At 44.7% G+C, this 26,113-nt stretch overlaps 2 protein-coding genes across 2 annotated transcripts in view; one reads left to right on the forward strand and one right to left on the reverse strand.

Annotated features, from left to right (window-relative positions):
• The window catches only part of TTC9 (tetratricopeptide repeat domain 9), a 30,147-nt gene extending 12,160 nt beyond the window's left edge, over positions 1-17,987 (forward strand). The window contains exons 2-3 of the mRNA XM_082059314.1: positions 11,408-11,590; positions 16,814-17,987. Of these exons, the coding sequence (XP_081915440.1) occupies positions 11,408-11,590; positions 16,814-16,893 (263 nt within the window). The 3' untranslated portion in view covers positions 16,894-17,987. The remainder of the gene's footprint in view (positions 1-11,407; positions 11,591-16,813) is intronic.
• MAP3K9 (mitogen-activated protein kinase kinase kinase 9) overlaps positions 10,883-26,113 on the reverse strand; it is a 100,211-nt gene continuing 84,980 nt past the window's right edge. The window contains exon 13 of the transcript XR_014184708.1: positions 10,883-10,903. The gene's annotated coding sequence lies outside the window, so the exon portion shown is untranslated. The remainder of the gene's footprint in view (positions 10,904-26,113) is intronic.

Consider the following 26,113-nt stretch of genomic DNA (forward strand, 5'->3'; position numbering starts at 1 on the left):
TTGTAGACAGCGATAAGGTCTCCCCTCAGCCTCCTTTTCTCCAGGCCAAACAGCCCCGGTTCCCTCAGCCACTCCTTGTAACACTTGTTCTCTAAACCATTCACCAGCTTCATTGCCCTTCTCTGTACTCTCTCCAGCACCTCAATGTCTTTCCTGTAGTAAGGGTATTCGAGGTGAGGCCTCACCAGTGCTGAGCACATGAGGATGATCACTTCTCTAGTTCTGCTAGCCACACTATTCCTGATACAAGCCAGGATGCTGGTGGCCTTTTTGGCCACCTGGGCACACTGCTGGCTCATATTGAGCTGTCTGTCATCAAACTCCCCCAGATCCTTTTTGTCCAGGCAGCTCTTCCCAGCCACTCTTCCCTGAGCCTGTAGTGTTGCATGGGGTTGTTGTGACCATGAAAGAAATGTTCCTCACCATTTGACCCCTCCATCTTCCCAGATGAGTTTTTTTTTCAGCTAGGGAGAATTCAAGGGAAAAACAAAAGCATTTCAGTCCCTATCAGTTATACATGGTATGAGTACATAAGGAGGTGACCTCAGAGACAGACGGTTCTTCACCCCTCAGTGGACTCTGCAATTGTCAGCTCTTTCACATGTCCTGGGAGGTGAACTGTGAGCCACCACAGGGCACAGCACACAGGTGTTATGCAGCCATGTCATCCTGCCCTGTTTGTGGTACAGGATGAAGTGCTAGCCTTCATCCCAAATTGAACGTGCTGCAATAAGCCAAGCCTGAGACAGTTGTGGCATGCACCACTGTCAGTGACTTCATCTGAGAGCCCTCAAGCTGTTCCAGCTGCATTTCACAGTACTGCTGTCAGTGTTTGAACCACTATGAGCAAAGGATGCTTTACTGTTCAGTAGAGAAGGCAACTTGAAATCCATGAGTTCCTCCAAAGCGTCCAAAGGTACTTACAGAAACCCCCTTGTTGTCTCACATGGGTTTAAAAAAAAAAAAAAAATCATTCCATTCAGACCTTAATTTCACTGTGTAATGTACTCTGGTAAGAATCATAAAATATTTGAAAGCACTTGTTAGAGTTGGACTGCTGTTGAACTCCAGGCACTTACCAGATGGTTGTCGCCATCTGATGTTGCTGATTTATGATAAAATTCTGTGTACTTTTCCCTTGTGAAAACAAGAGACCAGATGCTTCCAGTGGGTGTCAACAGCAGCAGGAAGGCAGAGGCAGAAAGTGTATGATGTAGAAAAGGTGGCACAGTGAGAGGATAGAGCAACACAAGGTGAACAAAAGCAAACAGCAAGGAAGAGGCAGCAGAATAAATATCAACTGGAACAGTAGCTCTGAAGGCCAAACATTTCTAAAGTCATATTGACTGGACTAGGTGAGTACTGATTTTAAAAGACAGATCAAAGATTACTAGATAAATATAAAGTCAGAGAGGAGGAAACCTCTAGGGCATTTCACCTGGCAGATCAACAATAACGGCCTTGGCAAAAACAAATAGAAGGTACTTCCATCTCTTCTAATGTGGCTGCAGGAGGAGCTAGTATTTATGGATATCATAGGATCAAAATTGTCTAGTAGTTAAAAGCTGACTGAAGCTCTTACTCTACTCGTGCTTTGCTAGGACTTTGCTCCTACCTCTCCTGGCTGGGAAAACCAAGAGCATGGATATTAGAAGATGTAATATGAAGATCATCTCCACCTTAAGCTCTTCATTTTGGTAGAATAAAGATTTGCTGGTACACAGCTGGGTGCAGATTTTGGTTTCAGAAAACAGTTATTTTTTGTTTAACATCTAGGTTTTAACTACTTCCTTAATATTACCATAGCTAAGAATTTTCAGTAAGCCTCTGGTTTTACTTTGAAGGATCAGTAACTGCAGGAACTGGTAGGTCAAAATACTCTTTCAAAACAGAAGCTTTAAGGATCAGGTGAAAAGTTTGCTGAAATTCCTTTCTTCTGAAAGCTTTGGCCCTTTGAAACTGCAGTACTGTATCACTGGATTTGTGAGGAAAAAAAAAAAAAAAAGAAGCATAAATCACCACTTGTCTTAAAGTAGCTTAAGAATAATTTAGAAATAACGAACACTTCTGAAGAATTGGACTCTTGAAAATTAGAAAAGTCTGAAATATGGGAGCATAAACACACAGCAAAGGCAGAAATCATTCACGCGTGCTGTCACTTAAGTGCTTACATATTCACGTGTCTGGCTAGGATGTTGCTCTGACATCTCCAGCAAGACCTTCTGATAGGAATTTACACTAAATGGGAGAACTGAGGACTGTTCATGCTCTGAGTGTTACAGCCCAATCAATAACAGCATGGCAGAACTGAACGCAATTCAAGAGTCTTCTATCCATACCCATGGGTGGTACAAGGGTATAAATAAAACATATCCCAGGTAACATTTTCTTAAACTGTCCTTAAGCACTTGCAAAGCTCAGATCCTTCACAACTTTGTCAAGCAGTCTCTTTTAATGCTTCACTCTCTTCACTGCTAGAAGGTTCTTCCCAGCTGAAATGCGAGCCTTCTTCTTACTTCCCACGTGCAAGATGAACAGATCGTATCCTGGTTAAACCCTTCTCTGCATCACAGTTTTTTTTGTGGGCTTGTTTTGTTTGTTTGGTTGGTTTTGCTTGTTTTTTTGGTTGTGGTGGTGGTGTTGGTTTGGGTTTTTGTTTTTTTCTTTTTACATATATGAACACTGTTAGCCAGTGTTCCCTCTGTGTCTTCTTGAGGGCTTATATTGTGTCTTCTGTGGACAACCTGTTATTGTCAGGGTACTCCTGTGGAATCTATCCACATGTTCTTTCAAGATTGGTATAAAAAATGAGACACGGTACTTTCACACCTTGGAAACTGCTTTGTTTCATGCATTTTGGTGTGCATTTTTCTTCGTTAATGGGGTAGCCTTGTTGACTTCAGCTGGTGATCCACTTCACTCCCCAGATCCTTTTCAGAAGAATTAATCTCCAACCAACAGTTCCCCTGCTATACTTATCCAGTGCGGGGTTTTTTCTGCCTGATTGTAGGACCTTTCACTTGCCCCTGTTGAATTGTATCCTATCTTTATCAGGACACTGACAGTTTGTGGGGATCCTGTGGAATTCTAGCTCTGTCTTCTGTCATACACCAGCTCCTCACATCTTGGGGTTATCTGCAAATTGGCAAGGCACTCTGCAGTCTGTCATTTAGGTCTTTATTGGCAATAATGAATACCATGGGGCCTAGGACAGATCAGTGTAGAACTCTACTCAATATTGTCTTTCACTTTAACAGAATTAAGTCTATTCATTTAGAGTCTTCTCCTTCAATTTGCTTAAGAAAATGTCACTAAAATTTGTCATCTGACGAGTGTAAAAGACAAGATATGTAACATCTACTCTTTCTCCTTTATCTTCAAGATTGATCACCCTATTGCAGACTAAAGTTAAACTGATTTGTTCTGACAGCTCACATTAGCCGTTACTTATCTTGTTATCAGCCCTATGCACTCCAAGGGTTGGCAATAGGCAGAGTCTTGGGGTGGGCTGCCAGCCACAAAAAGCCTGACACACGGACCCGGCAGCTCCTTTGAGAACTGCTGGATGCCTCCTAACATGCAGGATGGTGGAAGCATTGGCATGCTTCTGTCACTACTGCTGTCTCTCTCTCTCTCCTAGAAAAGCTAATTGAAATGTTGAAGTCAGGGTCTTTCTTCTGGAAGAGGTATGAAGGCCTTGGGAGCAAAGGAGAACTGAAGAAGACCAGGCTACATATTGAAAGGAAAGCATGGCCAAGAAGGCAGGATGAGGAGGAACAGTAGGGTATTTGTCTACAAATTGAGAGCCAGTCTGAAAAGAAGGGGAAAGCAACTTGGAAGAGGTGGCTCTCTTTGGGCTCTCCAAACATTTGTGGATCCACACCTCATTTAGCATTAATCCCTCCCTACGGAGAGAGACAACCTGTCGTACAGTTTGCATTTTAATTTTCCACACTTTTCCCTGCAAGCAGAAACATACGGGCATGTTTAGGCCTTTTTGGTACCTGGAGGGGAATAATGAGAGCCACTGGCTGGAAAGTTGTACTGTCATTCTGATATTCCCTTTTCATCCCATTAAGGTTGTCCAGGAACTAGGAGTCAGCTGATCAGATTATTGCAGGACATTATCAAGCTGTCTATAATTAGCTTTCTGTTGATGAGAAGCCAGAAAATCCTCTTTGTTTGCAAGCTTGGACTGTAGAGAAAGAAGAGAAATATATCATGGAAGAGATTGTTTGAAAACTGCAGATCCTAATTAGTGTCTCAGCCTTGGAGTGAAACTGCCTGCAACAGTTCTCTGAAAAAAACAACAACAATAGCAACAACAACAAAAACCCACCACACCAAAACAAAAAATGATGCTTTAAACATCCTATTTTGAGGAATACTGGGTTGCATTCCTGAAAAGCACAGCACACATGGAGCTCTGTGCAGATATGGATGCTTTGCTACCTCTGCTCTGTGCCCTTGGTGTAGGCTTCTTACATCCCCGCATGTCACACATCTCCTTTCAGTGCCAGTTTGGATTGAAAATTTAACACAGGTTAAAAATCGGTCTGTGCCATCCACATGTAGCCTGTGCAGTCTGCACACTCAGGATCATTAACTTCAACTTCAGAGGAATTTGGATAAGCATCCCAGTAGTCCAGATCTTTTTATGCTGTACATTAAAATTACAGTGTTTTAAGTCCAGCATGACTTTAAATCTAAGATAACCCTTTACATTTTCAGCATCATCTTATGAGACACATACCTGATTTATTTTAGAATTACATTTTAAATTATTAACACACAGGTGAAGATTTCAATCTCATGTAGTAATGGTATCCCTTTTAATTCTTCCCGTGGACACTAAGCTCCATGTGCTTTTTGTAAACACCATTTACACAGACTGCAGCACACAGATATTAATGATACATCCATTAGTGGTGTGGTTAGAAGATTGCTGACTATTCCAGGACAAGCATTTTTCCTTCTCCCTTCCCCCTCTCCCATTTATTTTTGTTTGTTTCTTTTGTTTTGTTATATTCCAATAGTTTTTCTTCCCAAACACTTAAACCAGAACTTAGCATTGTGTTTTCTCTTTTTTGAGGAGGAGCATTGCCATAGAGGATGCCAAGCCTTCTGAAATAACAGAAGTATGAGACTCTCCTAGTCTACCCTATTATTTCAAGTCTTAAAGAGATAGGAGAACAAAGCCTGTTCAATGATATATAAAGGTCTTAATCAAATGTCTGAATAAAGCCCTGAAGCAGTTATATCAAAGCATCAGTCATCTGTTTTCCAAAATGGAAACAGAGCAAGAATGTGCACTGTCTCCTGCAATTTAAACAGATCTTAAGTGAGCTGCTGGCTACTTAGGGTGAGATCACATCAGAAAGCGAAGTATTTTGCAGAGTTTATTTCGGGGAATGACACTGTCGGTTTGTGAAACAGACATTGAGTTTGTAGTGGTTTAAGTACCTAGCACTTGCTAAGGAATAATAATCTACATAGGCTGTTAAACTCCAGTGGTGAAGTCAAGAATAAATGCGGTAAAGACAATATCTACTTCAGGTCTAAGCAATAATGGGTTTAGCTACTTCTCTCTGCTTTGCAACCAAACAAATCAATACAGGTACCTTTTTTTTTTTTTTTTTTTTCCCCCCTGAGTATAAGAGGAGGAAAACAAAGGTGGTTTGAATTCAGAGCCTTTTGCATGGGTACACAAGAGTGGTGACATACTATTAACTCTTGCGTAGGACACCTGCTCCAGTCTCCATGCAATGTAGCAAATGCTACCTTTTGGCATTGCAAGTTACTGGTGATTATACTCGGCAGAGAAAAAGCCAGTGTGGAACAGGAGTGTGCTTGTGGTTAGATTCTGCTAGAGGAGCTGTGCTCTCACACGCTTCTAGGGAGAAGAGTTTTCTGTGCTTGGATTTCACCATTGTAAATGTTCCTCTTGGTCCTCAGGCTATCTTCACTGTGTCTCTACGTCCTTAGCACCTTGTCACAAACTCTTAACTCCCCTTCTCCCCCCAGAATTTGCCTCCTCAATAGACCTCAACTCCCTGCTCATTCTCCCCTTTCACCACCCCAACAGTTCTGTGCCTGTGTCCCCACGTGGCTCTCAGCCCCAGCCTCCACCCTTTGCAAGCATGTCTGCCAGTCTGTCATAACTAAGATAACCCCTCTCAGCTTGATTTTCATTTTTGAACTTCTTTATTCCTATAACCAGTGACCCGGTAAGAGAATTTTCATGCTCTCTAAGTTTACAAATCCTCAGTTTTTTGTAGAATGGATTGTGCCCAGGATGAACAAAATATTCCATGGATTTGGGTATCAAAATCTAAGTCATCTCTATGAAATACAATATGCAGTACTATACTGGTTTTATTTTCAGAAGGTTATCAGTTGGCCAGCTATAGATTACCCTGGGGAAAACAGAAGGCACCTGCCTGACACAAATGGTATCTGCCGGATTTCAGTTTGCAAAGCCAAACAATGAGAGGGCATGAGACAAATCTGAAGAGACAGACACCAGAGATCTTTAACAAGGGAAAAATAAGATATGTTTCCCTAGTCTGTTTTTCAAAAATACCTGAACAGTCTTGGCTGACATTTTCCGAAAGCAGACATCAAAGGCAGACATTGTCCATGGAATATTTTAGACCAAAAACTTAAAAGACCAACAAAGTTACAAGCAATTCACTCTCTCCTGCAGTGGAAGGCACAAGAAACCTTAAAATCTGGAAACATTCAAGGCCAGGCTGGACGGGGCTCTGAGCAACCCACTCTAGTTGAAGATGTCCCTGCTCATTGCAGGGGGGTCGGACTACGTGATCTTTGAACCAACCCAAAGTATTCTACGATTCTATGAAAAATAAGCAGTGCTACCAGCTTGCCTGAGTGTCAGCGAACTGCAAACAAGGCAGGAGTTTGTGAAATACGAACTTGTAACCCCAGATATTCCTGTAGGGTAGGGGCATTTTCATCGCCCCGAACAGCAGCAAATGGAGTTCCTGTTATGACTAACACAATGTGCTGAACCCAAGGAACATGCCACAGGGTAGGGATATGCCAGCGTTGTTTGCACAGTAACTTGGCTCACTCTCCTAAGTATTCTGCAACATGGGTAGGTCCTGAGCCTTGGCTCCGCGGGAGTCTTGCTGCTGGTGTAAACCGTGTCTGGAGGATTGTTCTGGCAGGCAGATTTACCCTTTGGTGAAAATTGCCAGGTAGGCAAGGCTCTTGATATTGTTGTTCAAAATCTCCATGTTAAAACCCATACATCCTACTTCCAGACTTTTGGACTATCTCTGCCAAAAGCAGAAGCCAAAAGCTTGGGCCAAACTGAGCTATTTGCATAACCAGCAGAGGTATTCACTTGGAAGGTGTCTCTCTGATAAAATGCTAATTAACAGTCCTTTCATATGAACATCATTTTGAGGGCTCAGAGAACAGCCATGTAAGTGAGGAAAGCTGAAAAAATATGGGGTTTTTTAGAAAGAGACTTCAGGCATTTCTTTATGCAGGTTATAAAGAGAAGATGAAGGAGTGACTTGATCAGAGTCTCAGAGTACCGATAAAACAAGCAAACAGAAGCTTTTCAGGGTAGCAAAAGTGTGGCTAGTAATTGCAAGTAAACAAACAAACAAATCAATAGAGAAATGTAGTGACATTTCTTAAACAAAGTAATTAACTTTTGAGAGAAAAGGGCTGTCAAGTATCCTTTCTTGCTGGCATCCATCAAGCCTAGATATCTTCCTGAAAGGTACTCTGGAATTCAAAATCAACTCAGGGTGCAATAATGTAGAATCCAAACCCCTCAGCTGACAGGATTTTAGTAGCAACTACATGCCATTGCTAACCATGGCTGCTGGGAAACATTAAAGGTGTAGATGTGTTTTGGTTCTACAGGTACTTTAATCTTTTGCCTAACCTAGTGCTGAGCGGGGCCACACAAATTAGCTCTGACAGTACAGTTGTCTACTGGTACCACATCTATACAGTGCCTCTCAAATTCATGCAACTCATGGAACTGGCTGGCATAGATTGAGAAAAATAAACTTAGAAATATGGACTTAACACTCCTCTTACGAAGAAAAAGAGACAAATTTCTGTCTCCTTGCATAAACATCAACAGTCATGTGGGAAGCAAGATGGACAGGGTCCCTCCGTTGGAGCTAATAGCATTAACCTTCTCCCCCGCATCATAGTACATTTCACCCAGTAGTTTCAAAATGGCATATTTTACAGAGATAGGGACTCTTTATCACCATGTGACATATATGGTTTAAAAACTGATTGTTACTTATTGCTTAAGATGACACAATAAATCAGCTGCCAAATAGAGAATGATAAGCAAGTGTGATGGATAATCATCACACACTGCAGGGAAGCAGGACACCAAATATTCTGGGCTGGAGAGATGTGCCCACTGGATGCTGTATTACAGTGACAACGAGACCTGCAAGGAATAGGTGACTGTAGGCTTGCACCTGCAAGTAAAGGACACGCTTCTAATCACTGAAAAGCTACTAGACATGGTGTTGTGCGGTATCAAGCCCATTCCGTTTCAAGAAAGCAGGAGGAGAAGCTGGATAAACCTCTTGATTTGGTCTCTTTGAGTGAGATCAGTTCCTCAGAAGATTCACTGGGGGCCTGTTATGAACCAAAAAGGAGGATGATGAGGTGTTTGATGTGGTAAATAAACACTCTCAGACAGAGGTGCATGTCTGCTTAGGAAAACAACACATTTTCAAAACAATTTTCCCCTTGACTGAATTACGTAGGAAGTACAAGGATTCCATGTCTCTTCCATTTCTGGAAGCTGCGTTACTAACAGCCTCAATATTTGCATTGAATCACAGTCCATTAAAATCATTTCAGTCCACCAAGAACTGAAAGCATGCACCTCTAAATACTTCTAAGGGAGATACTCCCTCCAGGTTAATCTCCTAGAACTGCTTCCAATGCTGGCTCTCCAAATGGCCAGCTCTTCCAGCAGAACTGTTTCCTGCACACCCATCTGCTCGCTTCGTTCGGATAAACATGCATCTCTCCTGCTGGCCGTGTGGTACTGACTCCTCTCTGCTGCCTGCACGGGTAGTGGGGATGCCCTGCAGAATCTTTACTGTGACTGTGAGTCACAGAAAGAACCCAGCTGGGTATCTGGAAGCCCATTTAGGTTTATGGATTAGCAGGATGTGGGAGACGTTTCATTTTCTTTTGAACCAAACCGTGAAATAAGTCCAATATGGAATTACTGAGTTAATATACATGAATAGACTGCCTGTCATTTTTCACAAAGCCATTTCTATGACTCTGACTGGAAATACCAAGAAGTAAATGAACAGAGAGACCAAAATACACCCCCCTCAGTTGCTCTGAAAGGCAGTTTCACAGAACCTGAAAGGCTGCATCAGATTGGCAACGTTCAGAAAGCTACTGCCACTGCTGTGCATGCTACTGGTCAGCAGATAAACAATGCAATCCCATTTCCAGAGCTGTGAAGCCAGCAGTAAATTTACACAGCCATCTTTTTAATAGCTTTGAAAAATAAAAGACAACGAGGCACAGTCATTTCAAGGTCCACTAGAAACTGAGTGAGAAAAATCAGTGTTTGACAAATAGGAAGGAACAAATTCTAGATAAGGAAATGCAGCTTTTAGAAACATATATGTTTCTTAACTGGCAGTCAAATAGTGAGCAACCAGTTGCCTTTGAAATACCTGTGCACTTTAATGGCAGGAGCTGTTAAAATGTATTGATAGTCCATCATTAAAGCAAATGGGACAAAGCTCTCGTTTGTAATTACTGCGTCAGTCAGCCAACCATACCAGCAGTGGAGATAGTTCTGCAGTCCTTGCTCAACACATCCGTACCATCAGTTCTCTACTGGTAAAAGCCTGTTTATGTTTGTCCTGGTTAGCTATTTAAGCTTTAAACGTGTACTTTGGTAAGGAATGTATTCTGTCCACGTTAACTGATCATAGACATGGACTAACATAGGTCAGAAAGAATCTCTGGAGGTCACCTGGCCAACCTCCTGCTCATGACATGTAAAGTGAGGTACAGAGGGGGTACAGGGCTTACTTTAGGGATGCAGGGGAAGGGGATCAAGAACTCTAGCATATTCCTGACCCAGCATCATATCCTCTTAGCTGCAGTTACTATGCAAAAAATAAAGTCTGGCTGTTCATTGGTGATACCTGAACTGTGACGACTTGGATTTCCAGGAGCAGCAAGTCTCCTTGCCAGAGACACACTGAGTAACACCACCTGCCATGGGAAATGTCTCTCCATGCCCTGGCACTTGACATTGCCAGCCTCTGAACTAATCCTTGCAGCAGCATCCTGCCCACCTTCCCCCTTCCCCAAATCCTGTCATTCCCAAAGTTACCTTGGGTTACAGCACCAGGTAGGCTTATGAACAGCACAACTTTCTTCATTTTCCCAAAGACCGTGACTGCACCATGTCCTATTGTTGTCAGCATTTCTCAAACCATTCTTACACCTAATGAAGTTTAGCCCACTGAGTAAGCACTACAGTCAGCCACAAATGGAGCTGTAAAGCATGTCTCAAGGATCTTGCCCTTTCCTCTTTATTTCGCTCCTAGTTGTGGGAAACTCACAGCAGGGATTTTCTTCAGCTCCTTGACATTCATGCAACAATTGTCCTTCAGCACACAGAGCCCTCAGCACGTGGTTTCTCCTCCATGATTACCTTTTCCTTTAGGAAGTGAGCAGAACCGACCTCTCAGGATGAACTTGCATTGCAGTACTTTGCAGAAAGCACACAGCCGAGCACATTTGTTCCTTGTACTACAACTCCAGGTGCCTCTGGTTTGTTAGCAGCCCATTTCAACAGAGCAGAGCCTCTTGCTGTTTCCTATAGCAAAACTCCATACAGAACCTCCTGGATAAAAGGCAATTACATATTATTTGTAAATCTAACAGCCTTGGACAAATTAAGACAAATTCAAAATTTGATCCAATTTAGTATCTTTTTTTTTTATTTGTCAGATGACTGTTTGTCTGCCTTTTTATAGTTTCCTGAGCTCCAGCCCTCAGCCTGAGAAGCAATTTTACTACAAACTAAGCCAGTCGCTGTCACGAGACCATACACTGTTCCTACTCTGCAGAGGGATGTTTATGTTCTCAATCTCTTCCCAGTGGCCCCTGGAGCAAACACAATACCTTCACTTTACAATGCCAATTATAGAAACATTGGTATTTAAATTGTGAACAATCGGGTTTGACAAACAATTCGTATGACTGCACCCTTGCTGAATCACGGGTCTGAGTCATTTCCCTCACCTAAGCTGCTCTCTTCCCCCATACGAATTGCAGGAGCAGGGAGAAATAACGGCAATAACGTTTGTCTGTCTGTCTGTCTGTCTGTCTCCCCCATCCCTTGCAGCCTGCCTGCTCCAGGCCGAGCTGGTGAATTACGAGCGAGTCAAGGAGTACTGCCTCAAAGTGCTCCAGAAAGAAGGTGAGAACTTCAAGGCGCTCTATCGATCGGGAGTGGCATTTTACCACTTGGGTGACTACAACAAGGCCCTCTACTACCTGAAAGAGGCAAGATCCCGCCAGCCAACAGGTATGGGGGATGCGGGGGGAGCAGGGATGTGGCTTTACATTGAGGGCTTCTGCATTTCTTTTCATGACACTCAGTCTGTCCCTGACTTGGTTGCTTTGATTTCCGCAGGGGTGAGAATGACTCACTGTATCTTTAGCCATACTCCCCTTCAAGCACTCTGGTATTGCAGCAAGGCTGCAGTGACCAAACATTAACCGCTGCAGAGGCTGCAGCACAACCTGGAAGATGACAGCATTGGTGGAATGCCGCCTGTGCGGGGGGGATCCTGCCTCTCTTTCTCTCCCTAGTTTATTTTTGAAGAAGAAAGCAGGGTGGTGAAGAGTGTGTCCTGACCATTACATTTTCTGACTCTTTGAGAATAAGCTTTTTCCCCTTAGCAAAGTCAGGAGACTATTTGTAATTCCCAATAGCCATGCCTTCCAGCATCCCAGTAAAGGGTTAGTGTTGTAATTTGACCAGAGACACAGACATTTACTCACAAAGTATTCATAAGGATGGTTCAACTTTTACTATGAAATCAGCCAAGTATCTGTCATCCACTTGTCAAAACCCAACAATTCGTTTTGGGACAGCCAAGAAGTTATATATGTGAACAACTTAGCCTTGCCACCTTTGTGCTGACCTACCCAACCTCAGAAGGCATGCAGAAGGCCACAATGGTGCTTTTATTTTTCAGAGAACCGCCTAACAGAGATGTAAAACCCCACTATTGTGTAAACCATTTATGTGAAAAGAAAGTAATTTCTCAGTTCTCAAAGAAATATTAAATAATACTCAAAGAAAAATTAGAGGATTGTAAGAAAGCAAAATGGAAGATATGTGCAAGGAAAATCCCACAGAGCAGCTCTTCTGCCTGAACCGGAGAGGGAAGAGAGAACTGAGCATGAAACAGGAGTGAACCTGGGCCCTGGCAGAGAACAGTGGAGCTGATGTTCATGGAACAAGAGGTGGCAAGGGAGATGCTCTGCGTCCTACAGGCGCCGGCTCTGCAAGGCTCCTGCGGTGGCTGTGTCCTGGAGGAGCACCAGGGAAGGTCTGTGGGGTCTTGTTGCTCTTCCAGCCCCATAAGGCTGCCTGGTCCCATCTGCGGCACTTGGCCATGGGCTCCGGGCAATCCGACAGCACAGCTGTGCACCCCACACCCCCTGAGCAAATGTGCTTAAAAGCTCAGTTTAGCCTATTTTAGTTTACAGCGTGCCCTTCTGCTCTCAGCCTTTGCCAGAACCAGGAAATGGAGAAGCCTATGCAAGAGAAAAAATAGTCAGTGGAAAACAAGACATTATCCTAACCTTGAGTTTCTGACTAGGCTCAGATGTGAAAAAGTCCTTTTAGCTGAACCACTTTGCTTCCTTTTTAAAAATATGTATTTCTGTGCTTCCCCCCACCCCTCTATACTGTTTATTTGGTATTTCTCATTGCTTCTTGAAATAAATACTAATTTATTCAACAGCAACAGTTTAAAATACCACAGCTTGCTGCAAAAACATACCAGAAAGTATCCCCAAAGGCCCTTAATGTATACAAAAAAACCAGTTCTGGCCTTCAGCTCTGCATCAGAGACTCTTCCCTGCTATTGTTAGACCATTCAAGGCCACTGTTCCACTGTTTTATTTATGATTATGGAAAACGTGAAGGGTATTCAGGGGGAAAGAACTGAATGCATACAGTAAGAAAGGATGCAGCTGTTAAAACACAGCAGTAGTAATGAGGTAACGCTATCAAGAATATTTATGTGACCTGGAATAAGTCAGTGTCTCCATCTGCAAAATACAATTGTTTCTCTTTACCTGGGGTTTCACTAGGCTCACTGGTAAACACACTTGGTTATTATTACAGTTGTGTTCTGTGTGGTGTTTTGGGGTTTATTTGGTTGTTTGTTTGGGTTTTTTTCCTAACAAGGAATGTTTTTGGCACAAATCATTAGCAGTTTTCTCTTTGGTGGGGGAGATTTTAAATAGTAAAGAGGAATTAGCTAGCAAAGGATTTTACTGTTCTAAAGGGCTGTCAGCAGAGCAAATCCCTTATGGCTATTTACTGTCTGACAAGGGTGAAGGTTGGGTTTAGCCTGATTTCTTATGCCACCTCCAAATGAAAATCACAAAAGCAGATGGAAATAACAGAAGATAATTGTGTAACCTTTCCCCCTTACTAAGGGAGAGTGAAGCCACTGATAGGTTGTGCAAAGCATACATGCAACCTTCCATGAGCTCTGTGTCCAGAGGCTGGTGCAGGAAGGGCAGCCAAACGTACACCTCACCTACCTTCAAGCCTTATTCAGCTCTTTCCCATTTACAGGGCCACATCATCAAGGTAGATCCTGACTGGGATTTAGACCAGATCATCAGTTGGCCTGGTAATATCAAAACACACGTGGTTAGTTTCTGCTGGCCCTGCACTGAAAGCTCATGTCTGGACATCACACAGACTGCACATACATGCCCGATTTCCCATCCTGCATGGAGCAGGATCACAGCTGAGCTCAGGAGCTGCCTTCCTCAACACCTCCAACTCAGAAGTCCTCAGAGTAAAACCCAAATCACAGTGTCTGCACAGCAGATAAGCAACTGGGCTCTGAAGTTATTGGGAGGAGCAGAAATGACCTTCGAAATGACCTTCAAAATGTCAGGAGGTCACTCTGCACAAGGGCACAGGCATGGTCCTAAGACCCCAGAGACAATTGCAGCTCTACCAGCATCTCTTTGCATGGGTCTGACCCCTCATCTGAGTTGTCCTCACCTGTTATTCCCACATCAGCAGAAGGGGATCACTTTTTCCTCACTGAGAGCTGAGAGTCTTCATTAACATTTAGCTTTGAAATACTTCTGCAGGCAGAATACTATTTGATGGAAAACACCTCACAAAACTCTAACTCTTCTGTAAACAGTGCTGCCCTCATCATTTCTCTTTGGCAAAATAGCAGCCCTCAAAAAGCAAGCAAAACATACCGAGACCTGCCTGGGAGATTTATAACTAGCTCACAGTGGGAGTATCTCCCACCCTCTTATCAGGCTACACCTGATTTTGCCCCAGCTTCCCAGGTATGTGGAAATCTGCCAGGTAAGTGAAGTTGTGCCATCAGCAGCTACCTTACCTGGAAGCCAGAAGGAGCTGGCAACCTTTCATTGCCCAGTTATCCACTGAAAACCACCTCTGCCCCCTCAGCCAGGCATGGAGTCCTTGCAGGCCCACTCAGGTGTGATTTCCTAACATACCTGCGCAGTTGTCACTTGTCACCTGCCCTGGGCAGACGATAATGGTGTGAACCTCTGCAGCAGTGATGTTTACCCAGGCTGCAGCCTATCAAAGCCTGGAAGGGCACAGAGCAGAGACACTGCAGTGACGAGCAGGCAGCGCAGCAGGACTCTGAACTTGCCGTGAGCCATGAGCTCTGCCTTTGCACTGCTGGCAGCTTGTTAGTCACCTGCCTGCCACGTGCCCTGATTGTATTTTAGGCCTAAAATTCAGCACTACCCCCTCAACTGACTTTCTTTGCTCCAGGAGGCTGTGCAACTAAAACCAATCCTTTTTTTTAAAAAAGAAAAGCTGCTTTAGAATTTGCTGGGTTGGTTTGAAATGCTAATGCATGAACAGCCCAGGATGCTGGTGCACCTTTGTCTAACATAAGCAACAGCAGAACTTCTTTGATCTTTCAGAATGCCCTAAACGGGGCAAGTAGCTTAATCACTGAATTCCACCCTCTGGACTCACTAGGATAATGTAGTTGAACCTACAGAGACTCAGTAGGGAGACCCACTTCACCAGAGACAGCTTGAGAAGTTGCAAGAGCACTGCCACAGCCCACTGCTACCCTATGGCACATTTGTGGAGAGGTCTGTGTGAAAGGGAAGCCAGTCCGTCTCCCACTGTTCCAGCTCTGGCTGAGGGTGAAGTAGAGATGTCCCCTTCTTGTGTTTAAAGGAAACTTTGCACCCATAATTGATTTGGTGGGTGTGATACCCACAGTTGCTAGTGCTGGATGTGTTACCAGTAATTTGTTCATCTCTTTGAAAGTTCAAGCACTTCTCATTTCCTTAGCTGGTGTGGGGCACATAGCTGTTTGGAAGAGGAGGAGACAATATTGCCCTCTGACTGTAGACTGCAGTGCGCTTCAGATTGGTTTTTGAGGATCTAATAACTTAAATGGACTAATCTGGCCCTGATTGGCTGCCTGAGTAAGGCTGTGAGCCTTAGTAAGGCTTGTGAGTGAAGAACCATTTTTCAATCTGTACATAAGTGAAAGTGGCTATTTTTTTGCTTGCTTGCATCTGATATTATGTGGCTTTTGCCACTGTGTGGGTGACGTGTGTGGGAAGTCATCCTCATGATAGTAAATCGACATGATTTGAGAAAGGATTAACTGTGACTGCAGAATCATGGGGTCTGTTCTGTCTGGAGAAGCATACTCATTTCGATCAGCCCGTGCTTCAGGGTGAAGAGTTTCCCTCATTGCTGGGGCCAGGAGGTAAAACAAAACTTACATGCTCGGCGTGCTGTGTTGATGCACTGAAATACTGGAAGGAAAAATAGGGCTCAGCTTATTACCTGCACAGTGCTGGGACCTCACAGCTCTCTACAGGGATGAATCAGTGGTTCCCTGCCCCTAGGAACTTCATTAGACAGGACAGACAGGGCAGTGTGCAGCATACAGCATATGACAAAAATGCAGATAGTGTCATGCTGGAAGAACCTCCAAATATGAAATTTATGGAAAGAAAGGGTACAAAGAGAATGTAAAGCATGCTCTTCCCAATTCAACTCATAATGGAAAAAAAATGTGAGAAAGGTGAAATAGGCTGTAAAAGGAATAGGAGGGTGAAAAGACAGAGCATAACTGCACACAAAATGCCTTTAGGGGCTTGTGTGCAGGCACTGAGGGAATGGAAGCCAATGGTGGTGCTGTTCCACAAGAACAGGCAGGGATGACCTGGATAGTTTCCACTGTGCAAATTCAACTGTGCTGACCAAGAGTAACCAGTGAGAAGGTAAAAAGTAGCTGAGGTAAGCTTGTGAGCAACAGGGATAGTGAGCACAAATCAGACCAGGCTTTTCAAAACCAAAGCTGCAGGGTTTGGTTCAGAGCCCCTTCCAACTGATGCTGTTCCTGCAGGCAGCACTGAAGCTGTGTTGCTTCCCAGGTGATGCACTAAGAATGAAGGTAAAGTGTCTCTGTCTTCTACAGGGAGTTATAACCACTGTACATGTATGTGTGCTCTTTGCCTGCAGATACCAATGTCATACGATATATCCAGCTGACAGAGATGAAGCTCAGCAGATGTTCCCAGAGAGAGAAAGAAGCCATGTGAAAATGAAGCCGCTTCAGCTGAAGTGCCCAAAGGGGGAACGTTTCCTTCCTAGAAGCCCATTTGGTGGATTTTCCTGTTTGCTCTGCCTCATCCTCATCTCCTCATCCATCCACTCTCTCTTGCTCTTCATTGAATCCCAGTTTTGAAAAAAAGAGACTTAGACACTGGATATGGCTTCTTGCCAGTCGTGGTAATACCCCTTCCCCGTGGCAGGAGAGCACAATGGCTACAGCCAACCTTTTTAAGACGGTGTCACACATCTGGAGTAGGCAATGCTGGGGTTCATTTCTGGTCCTGAGCTGACTGCCTATTACCCTTTGGGAAGCAACCCTGGAACAACGACTTCCCGACCAGGCAAGTTGGAGACAAACAGTTTCCCAATGTTCACTGGAGCCTGGAAGAGCTAAAGAAACCAAGAGAGCTGCTGATCATTTCACAGGGAATAGCGAATGCCCTTTTACCATCAGTTCCCTCTGCCTGCGTCTCCAGTGTGTGTTACCGGTCTCCAGTAAGAACTCACATGCTCCCAGTCTAATGCCAGTGAAAACTGTTTCTAAACATCCTCTTAATGAAAGCACAGAGCACCCTAATAACCCCCCGCAGAGCTGTCCCAGTGCCCGAGGAGAAGGCTGTGGGCTACCACAGAATGCTGAATGGACTGTGAAAGTGTGGTGTACAGTGTGAGGGAAAAACTGTGAAATAATTCATTAAAGGCAAATAAAAATTATTAATAGGCAACAAGTCCAGGCATTGCTTTTCGAAGGGACCTCTTGGGTTTCCCATGTCCAGACGTGCAACACTGTCTAGTGGGCGGCAGCATGGGGTGGGAAAAAAGGGACGTCTCCATTCTTATCTTGGCTCTGCCAATGCCTTGCTGTGTGATCTTGGGCAAGCCACTTAGCCTCTCTGTGCCTCGTTTTCCCCATCTGTACACTGGGGATAATACTACTTCCCTACCTCGCAGGGGTGTTGTGAGGATGTATTAGTTAATGTTTGTAAGTAACAGTACAGTGATGTACAGTGCTAAGTATTATTAGTACATTGGACTGAGGTCTTGATTCTCCCACCTTGTGTTGATGCTTCCTGTGTCCAGTTTTTTCTTTAATAGGAGAACATGGTGCTGACAAACAGAGCAGGATCAACAGCTTTGGAGCCTATTTCAGCAGCCTGTAGGGCCTGTTTAGACCTCCTCCAGCACTCTGATTGCTTCTAAGAGCTCAGGCTCCTTGGCTCAAGGGTCCTTTTCTCTTTGTGCCAGTAATGGCACAAACACATTTCCAGTGTGACTGCCCCATCAGTGGCCCACAGGGACCTGTTCCCAGTTGCAGGATGTACATGAGTGATCTCGTCCCATGGTGGTCAGTGTGAAGTGAGTGTACCCAGAGCTACTTTGCTCGTCCCTCAGCTGAAACATGAACACTGAAACACAGAGAGATGAACAAAGTTCAGCTAAGTGCTGCATGCTTTGGCCCCATTGGACGTGGTGTCTGCAGACCGCTGGCTATAGCATCCCACATCCCAGCTGTGGTATCTTGTAGCATTTTTCTCTAGCCAAAATTTGAAAGAGTTGATAGAGGAACATCAAGAGAAAAGGCAAACCTCTTTTGTTGTCTCTGAAAAAAACTGGCTATCTTCAGATGGCCCATGGTTCATACATCTGTGCCAGAAATAGCAATCACCTCTGCTCACCATTATGCATATTGGAGCAATAAACGAGGCTACAGCTGCTACTAGAACAAAAATTAAGATACAGATGGCAAATGAGGGAAATTCTGTAGATCATTATTAAATAGATCAGAAAAAAAGGTTAGGCATAGCTGTGCATGGATGCATGTAAGATGTACCTGGTGCTTTATACAAAAAGCTAATACAATTCTGGTTCTCAGGCTCATGCAGTCCTCCATATCATAAATGTATCACAGCACACAGCAAGTTCAAATAAAGGTGACACCCCCATACTTCATATTGCTCATGACAGTTCATCCCACAGCTGCATGTGTCCCTTCACTATGATTGAAATGAGGATTCATCCTGCAGGCCATGCAAGAGGAGAGGACACCACCTACACAAACAGTCTCTGCCCCAGGTAAGCTCAGGCAAGCAGAGGCAGGCTTGTTACTCACAGTATTAATGTAAGAGAAAGGGCATTTTCCAGTCACTGGACATGTAGATCCATGGACTGCCACTTTGTCTGGAAACGATTTTAGCCCTCACAATGGCTTTACTGACATACTGTCACGGCATCAGTCCCGTGTATACATTAGTATGAAAAGGGCACAGCAGACTGCAAAATGCAATCTCCTCAGTTCTCAACTTCTTTCCCTCCAGGAGCACTGCAAAGTGTGGAGGAAAGTGAGAAATTTGTGAATGTGCGTATGAAAAAGATCTCCGAGAGCCTCCAGGTAGTGCACAACAACCTGCTTTTTGCAGAAAATGGTTGTCCTTACGCAGCTTGACCCTCAGGGTAGCTGCAAGCAATGCACACTCACAGCAGTGGCTGGAAGAAGGAGTCACCAAAGAGAAAACAGAGTCAGGGACTGTTTTGCAGCTGTGTAGCATCTGTGTGTTTCCACAGTGAGACAGAGCTTGAGTGGAACACAGACAAAAGTCTACGTGGGGGCCCTCCACATGTCAGGGAGAGAGACAGCAGTAATGCCACTAAAGCAAACAGAGCTCCTGTGGACTGCACTCTCTGTAGTAGCCAGCACTGCCTGGCAGTATCAAACATCCCAGTAGAGTCTGCAGCCTAGCTGGAAAGATGTGCAGACACATCACCACTTCTACTGCATGTGTCAGAGAGAGTAAGAGAGATAGAAGAGAGAGAGAAGAGCCTTTGAAACTTCCTAAAAGGCTTTGTCTTCTTCAGAAAGAAAGACAAGGTGTATTTGACATCCAGCACATCAAGGGGCTCTTCAGCTCTGGAGGAGCAAGGCCCTAAAAGACCAAGGACAAGTTTATCTCCTGGCCACTGCTGAATTTAAGAATATCTAAGGGAAAATCTTGTGGTTTTTTTCCAATAACTGCCTTAACAGGAAACAAAAGAGTGAAATAAAGATTGGCCTTAAAGGAGAGAACCCAGTATCAAGCTCCGAAGAAAAAGGTTTATGTATACCACCAGACCCTTCAGAGTCCACAGTTAAGCAGAGTTACACACCTTTCCAGAGAGTGGTCCTTATCACAGAATCATAGAATGTACTGAGTTGGAAGGGACCCACAAGGATCATCAAGTCCAATTCCTGTCCCTGCATATGACAACCCTATAGTTCACACCATGTGTCTGAGGATGTTGTCCAGTCTCTTCTTGAACACTGTCAGGCTTGGGGCCGTGACACCTTCCCGGGTGCTCCACCACCTGCTGGGTGAAGAACCTTTTCCTAATGTCCAACCTAAACCTCCCCTGGCACGTCTTTCTGACATTCCCTTGGCTTCTGTCATTGATCATCAGAGAGAAGAGATCAGTGCCTGGCCCTCCTCCTCCTCTGTGAGGAAGCTGCAGACCAGCACAAGATCTCCCCTTAGCCTGCTCCAGGCTGAACAAACCAAATGACTTTAGCCACTCCTCATACGGGTTCCCCTCCAAACCCTTCACCAACTTCGTAGCCCTCCTCTGGACACTCTCCAATAGCTTAATATCTTTTTTATCCTGTGTTGCCCAGAACTGCACACAGTGCTCCAGGTGCGACCGCACCAGTGCAGAGCAGAGCGGGACAATCACCTCCCTCGCTCGGCTGGCAATGCTGTGCTTGATGCACCCCAGGACACGGTTGGCCCTCTTGGCTTCCAGGACATACTGTTGCTCATGTTCAACTTGCCATTGACCAAAAGCCCCATATCCCTCTCCATGGGACTGCTTTCCAGCTTCTCGTTCCCCAGTCTGTATGTACAGCTAGGGTTGCTGGCTGTGACAGCCAGATGTGGAGGTGTGGGCAGAAGCCACCCAGTCCCACTCAAGTTACTCAGTCATTGCTGTAGGGAGTTGTAGAGACAGAAAAGGACCCTCTGTTGATGGTGGTCATGTCCAGTGCAAGTCGATGGTATTTTTCTGTGGAGCAGTCAAATGGAAACATAAGAATACACATCCTGCAAGCCAAAACAAGCAAACAAGGCTTTAGCTTAGTCAGGTGGTATATGCATATGTCGTCGCCATCGGTACATAGGGGAATGAACACAGGCCCCTCCAGGTACCAAGCAGGGCTAAAACATCTCTAGTGCAATGGGGAGTGAGCCCATTTGTCCACCACATGTGAAAACAGCAGGAACAAAATGGCATGGTAGATGCAGGAAGAACAGTAGGAAAGCTGACAGCAAGCAAGAACTGAAGTTGAAATGAGAGAGGGGTGAACTGATCATGGAATACAAAATACAAGCCAAACCCAGATGCACAGGCAGAATGAGAATTGAACTAGAAAAAACCTGGCCAGAGGCTTAGCCACATTATTTGTAGTTCATAACAAGACCCAGTTTTAATTGGCAGGATGCACAGCAGGAAAAAGGGCAGTAAGATTTGAGGTGATTTTCCAGCTGGAGGGGGCAAAAGAGGGGGAGGTTTCCTTCCTCCAGCACAATCATTTTTGAAAGTGTGAGGAGAAGACAAATATGTGCCAGCTGCAGAATTTTTCCAAGTATGTGCCCCTTTCCCAAGGGGCAGGAGAAGTGAAGGGTGGGAAGTGGCGTGGAATGATGCACTGGCCAAAGGGGAAATCAAACCATATTCACACAGGACCTGCTGACTACCCCTCATCTCTGCTCATATATTCATGTTTCCTTCTGCAGCACCCTGAAGCACACTCATGTTCTTCCCAGTTTCTACTGCAAACCCCCTGGCTCCCTGGCTCCACACAGTAGTTGGGTAGAATCTTAGACAGGGGCTACTTAAACAAGGAGTAAGAGTGGTGGGTCAATGTGCCACCCAGATGGGATGCTTGGGAGGGCGCAGTGAATTATCAAATTCCTTAATACCATCCAAGGGTTCACATAACCAGTTAGTAGGACTTTATATCACTGCAGCTGGCGTGAGATGGTTTCCAGAGATTGTTTTGAGTTGATCTTAGGAGTTCCTTGGTTACTAGATGCTGCAGGCTATGCTACTGCACCACCAGCAGCCTGGATACTACCTCAGCGAAGGTGAACCCTCCTGATTGCTGTCAAAGCTACAGTTTAGAGAAGTTAAATTCATAGATACTGGATAAGAAGATGAGAAGAAACTTGTGGCGATACGTGACTTTAGCAGCCTGTGGGGCGGAAGAGCATGTAAGTGGTCCCACAGACCTAGGGAGGGGAGGGAACTCTCTTTTGCTTCCTTGAGACAGATACTGCCTGTGTCACAGCAAGAGGCAAGTTCCAACTCTGCTCAGCCCGGAGAGCTGTGCCTACAGCAACTGTTTCCAGTAGTGGCTGTGGTGGGGAATCAGGAAATAAAGAGACTGTGTAGTGCCCAGGAAATTACCTTGTTACCCTAGTTTCATGCTCAGTCCTTATCCTGTGGAAAGCTTCTGTAGTGTTACAGGGATAGATAAGGGGACATGTACAGCACCATTCAACCACAGCAGCAATGAATGAAGCTGCTTTCCAAGAGAGGCTGACTTCCCAGGCCCTACCCACAGCCTTTCACCTTATCGCCACCCAAGTTTTAGAAATAGCAGCAGCTTTGCAACAACTAACTTCCACAACTTTTGTTTCCTTCTAGAGGGCTCCCCTTCACTCAGTTTTGCCTGCTGGAGAGTGTGAACCTGTGCCAGCTCGTAGCTACCTCTGGCAACTCCCCATCACTGATGAGGAAATAGCCTATAATGTAGCCAGGTGAAACTGCCAAGGGAATTAAGGAATAAGAAAAGGAATTTGGCTGGGGCTTTGAAGCCAACGCAGATCCTCATACAAATAGTGCCACTAGATCTGCAGTGATTACACATGTTCAGACACCTGTAATACATGGCACTCACCAGAGCTCCCTGTTGCCCACTACAGCCTGCAGAAGAGGTGGGAGATCAGCTCAGAGGAAGGGTGAATCACCAGTGTACTCTATTCATTATACTGTTTTCTCCTGAGAGCTCATAGAAGCATATGAGCCTATGTTCTCTTGTCTATTGTCAAAGCTACAAATCAAAACTCTGATTCATGCGAAACTGCACATTTTCTGTATCAGACCCCAGCTTACCTCAGAACTGTAAAGGTTTGGTGTTAACTACAGTGAAATACTGACATCCAAAATGCAAAATATGAGCACTGAAAATGACAGAAGAGTTTTATGTAAAGAACTCTGACAAGAAAAAAAAAATCACTTTGAAATGAAAGGAAAAAGACCTGGCTACTAGTAACAGAAGCTAGATTTACTATTAAATCATCTCAACCAGCAGCTTTGTTTGCAGCATTTACAGAGGCATTTCTCAGCCTATGCATGTGTGAGTGTGTGTGTGGGTACACGAGGGGTACAGGCCTGAGGGCAGAAATGTGTGAAACAGAGCTGGACCAGACCCTGTCCTGCTGTCCATTCCATCCCACAGCAGAACCTGCTGTAGCTCAACTAGTCCTGACACCTTTTTACTGATTCCTTCACTCTTTTGGAATGAGAGCAGGACAACTATTTGGTTACCTGTTGCTGCTTTTATGAGTTTCCAGTTCTACAGGCTTTCATCTGGCTGTGAATCTGCAGTGAACATAAGTGCTTACACGCACTCCCCATGGTGGGAGAGAAGGAAGGGAAGTGGGAACTTCGTTAAACGTGGAAACCAACCTGAGTGAAAAATCTCCCCACAGATCAATGCAAGCAGATTGAGTTCACAGCCCGGGATCCTGTTTGTGTGAGAAAGAAGAATGAGAGTATCTCAAAGAAGAGCTTAGGCGGGAAAAGGAACGGAGGCAAAAGAGACACAGATACCCATAGCTAAAAGTCTGAAGGGCCTGGCAGAAGCCCTTACTCCAGGGTGGAAGAGCGGTTTTTGGACTGGGAGACACAAGAAGGAGTGAAACAAAACAGAAAGAGTAAATAGAGAAATAGAATATAGTAGGAAAAAGAAAATATAGAGCTGGTAGCAAGCATTCTCAGCCATGACACAAGCAGGACTTGTGCCAAGTAGGACTTGGGCATCTGGGTGACCAAACCCTACCATAGTTCTGAACCTGGAGACAGAGGGAGGATGAGTGAGACCAAGATCTTCCTGAGGACACAAGGAGGAGACCTCAGGCAGTGGCTGTCTGCTGGACCTTTAAATGCTGATTCCTTTCTTTTGCCTTTGTATTGTTTTCCATATGGTGAAACAAGAGACAGACCAGCTGCTTTGCCTTACTGTGCTTTTCAACACATGACAGCAGCATCGGAGTGGCTGGGCCAGGGACAACATGCATTGGGTCATAATTTTAAGACCTATATTAGCTGGAAGTGGCCACCCACCTTCAATATGTGTTTTGGGGACAGAGTTAATCTGAGACCTGAAACAAAGAAAATGAGAGCTTTTTTCCAAGGCTGATAAGGGAGTTTGATTTTCATGATTCCAGCCCTTTTGCCAAAGTTGTCCATAAAGCAGGCTGCTCTTCCAGTTTGGTGGGGCGATATTTTTGCTTGTCAGTTCCTCTGCTTCAGCAGTGGCTCAAACTGAGATGTGTTTCTGTGTTTCTCCTGCAACAGCACCTTAAATTCTTGTTCTAGACAGAAAATGTTGCTGATCATGTGACACTACAATTAAAAACTATTTTCATGGCTGCTAGGAAAAAAAAGCACTTATTCAGATTACCCAGAATGAAACAGATGGACTAAGTGTTTCTCTGCTTTTGCTTAGCAAAGACAGCTGGGGGATTTACAGTTGGGAACACAAGGATTTTCACTTTCTTAACCAACAATGGGTGGTTTTCAGCCAGCCTGCCTGGCAGTGTTATTCTCATTTTGTGAAGAAAGCAGCCCAAAGAAAGCAGCTTAGTATGGCCTGGAACAGCCTCAGGGGAAAGTCATGTGCTGGATGGATTGTGGCATCAGGTCCCTGAAAATGGCTGGTGGTAGAGCTGCAGACTCTGCATCCTTCCTCCACTTCACACAGCAGCAATACTGGGTTACAGCAAATCTTCTGGCATCAGATAAAACCTGGCTGTTTCATATTACCTCCTACAAGCTTCTGGTTAGAAAAATGGCCACATGCAAATGGCATATTCCTTCACTCAGAGCCAGTCTCCTGCATCTTGCTGGAGCTGAATTAGATCCAACAGCTTGCTGAATTCTGTAGGCTATCTCTGAGGCTTGTCTGCCTGTTGGCAAGCTCTGAGCATTGACTCAGGGAGAGCACATAAGCCCATTCCCTGAAATATGCTTAGCAAGCTAAGATGCAAGCCCTTTCATGGGGTCCTTTAGATGGCCTCTGACTGAGCAAGGTATGGGGGCTGAGCCTGGATGCTCACAAAAAGCCAGGTCTTGGCATCAGTTGGGCAGAACAGATGTGTGACCTGCTTGTGGTCCAGAGGCCGATCTCTGACATCAGTTCCAGAAGCTGCGGGGGTGGCTCGTGAAGCCAGGGCCACCCTCTGACTGGCATATCCTCATTGCTGACAACTCTCACGGTTTTTGCCTCTCCAGGTCTATGGCGCTGGGACTGCACTGTCATCCTGAGGTAGAGGTAGGTCCCTGTTTCTAAAAAGCCCTTTAAATCCTGAGTAGTAAGGACTCCAAACATCAACAGGCAAACTGTAAAAATCCATGAGTTTTTTTAAGCTCTCATGATTCAGAGGGGCTCAGCTCATGGCTTCAAAATGTTTGTGGCAGGTGGTGCTGCCTGCTGATATGTCACATGGGCCCGGGCTTTCCTATAAGCACAGAAAAATAGTTATCTGGTCAGTAGCCTAGCAAAATGGAAGGGCTGAGCAAGAGAAAAGCCTGCCGTGAACATCACCTTACCAACATGTCACAGCAGCACCCCAAATTTAAGTTTTCACAGACCTAAGGTTGTCAGTTCAGAACATTTGATTGACTTCTGGGAAATTATTTCCATGTGACAGAAGAAGAGGAAAAGGTGTACACAGCAATAGGGTCTTAATCTACAGATTACAAGTAACTGTACAGCTTGACAGATCAGCGGCTGGGAATACAACACTGTCAGTCAGAAAAATCCTATAACTTATAGCATACGTGGTCAGAATTCAAACCAGCAGAAAAATGAAGGATCCCACAGCATCATTAGTAAAAGTTCCTATTACAAAATGAGCTGTGATTTTCTTCTCAAGCAATGCATCTTCTTCTAAG

The sequence above is a fragment of the Streptopelia decaocto genome, assembly GCF_964273445.1.
Source record: "Streptopelia decaocto genome assembly, chromosome: 7".
NCBI lineage: Eukaryota > Metazoa > Chordata > Aves > Columbiformes > Columbidae > Streptopelia > Streptopelia decaocto.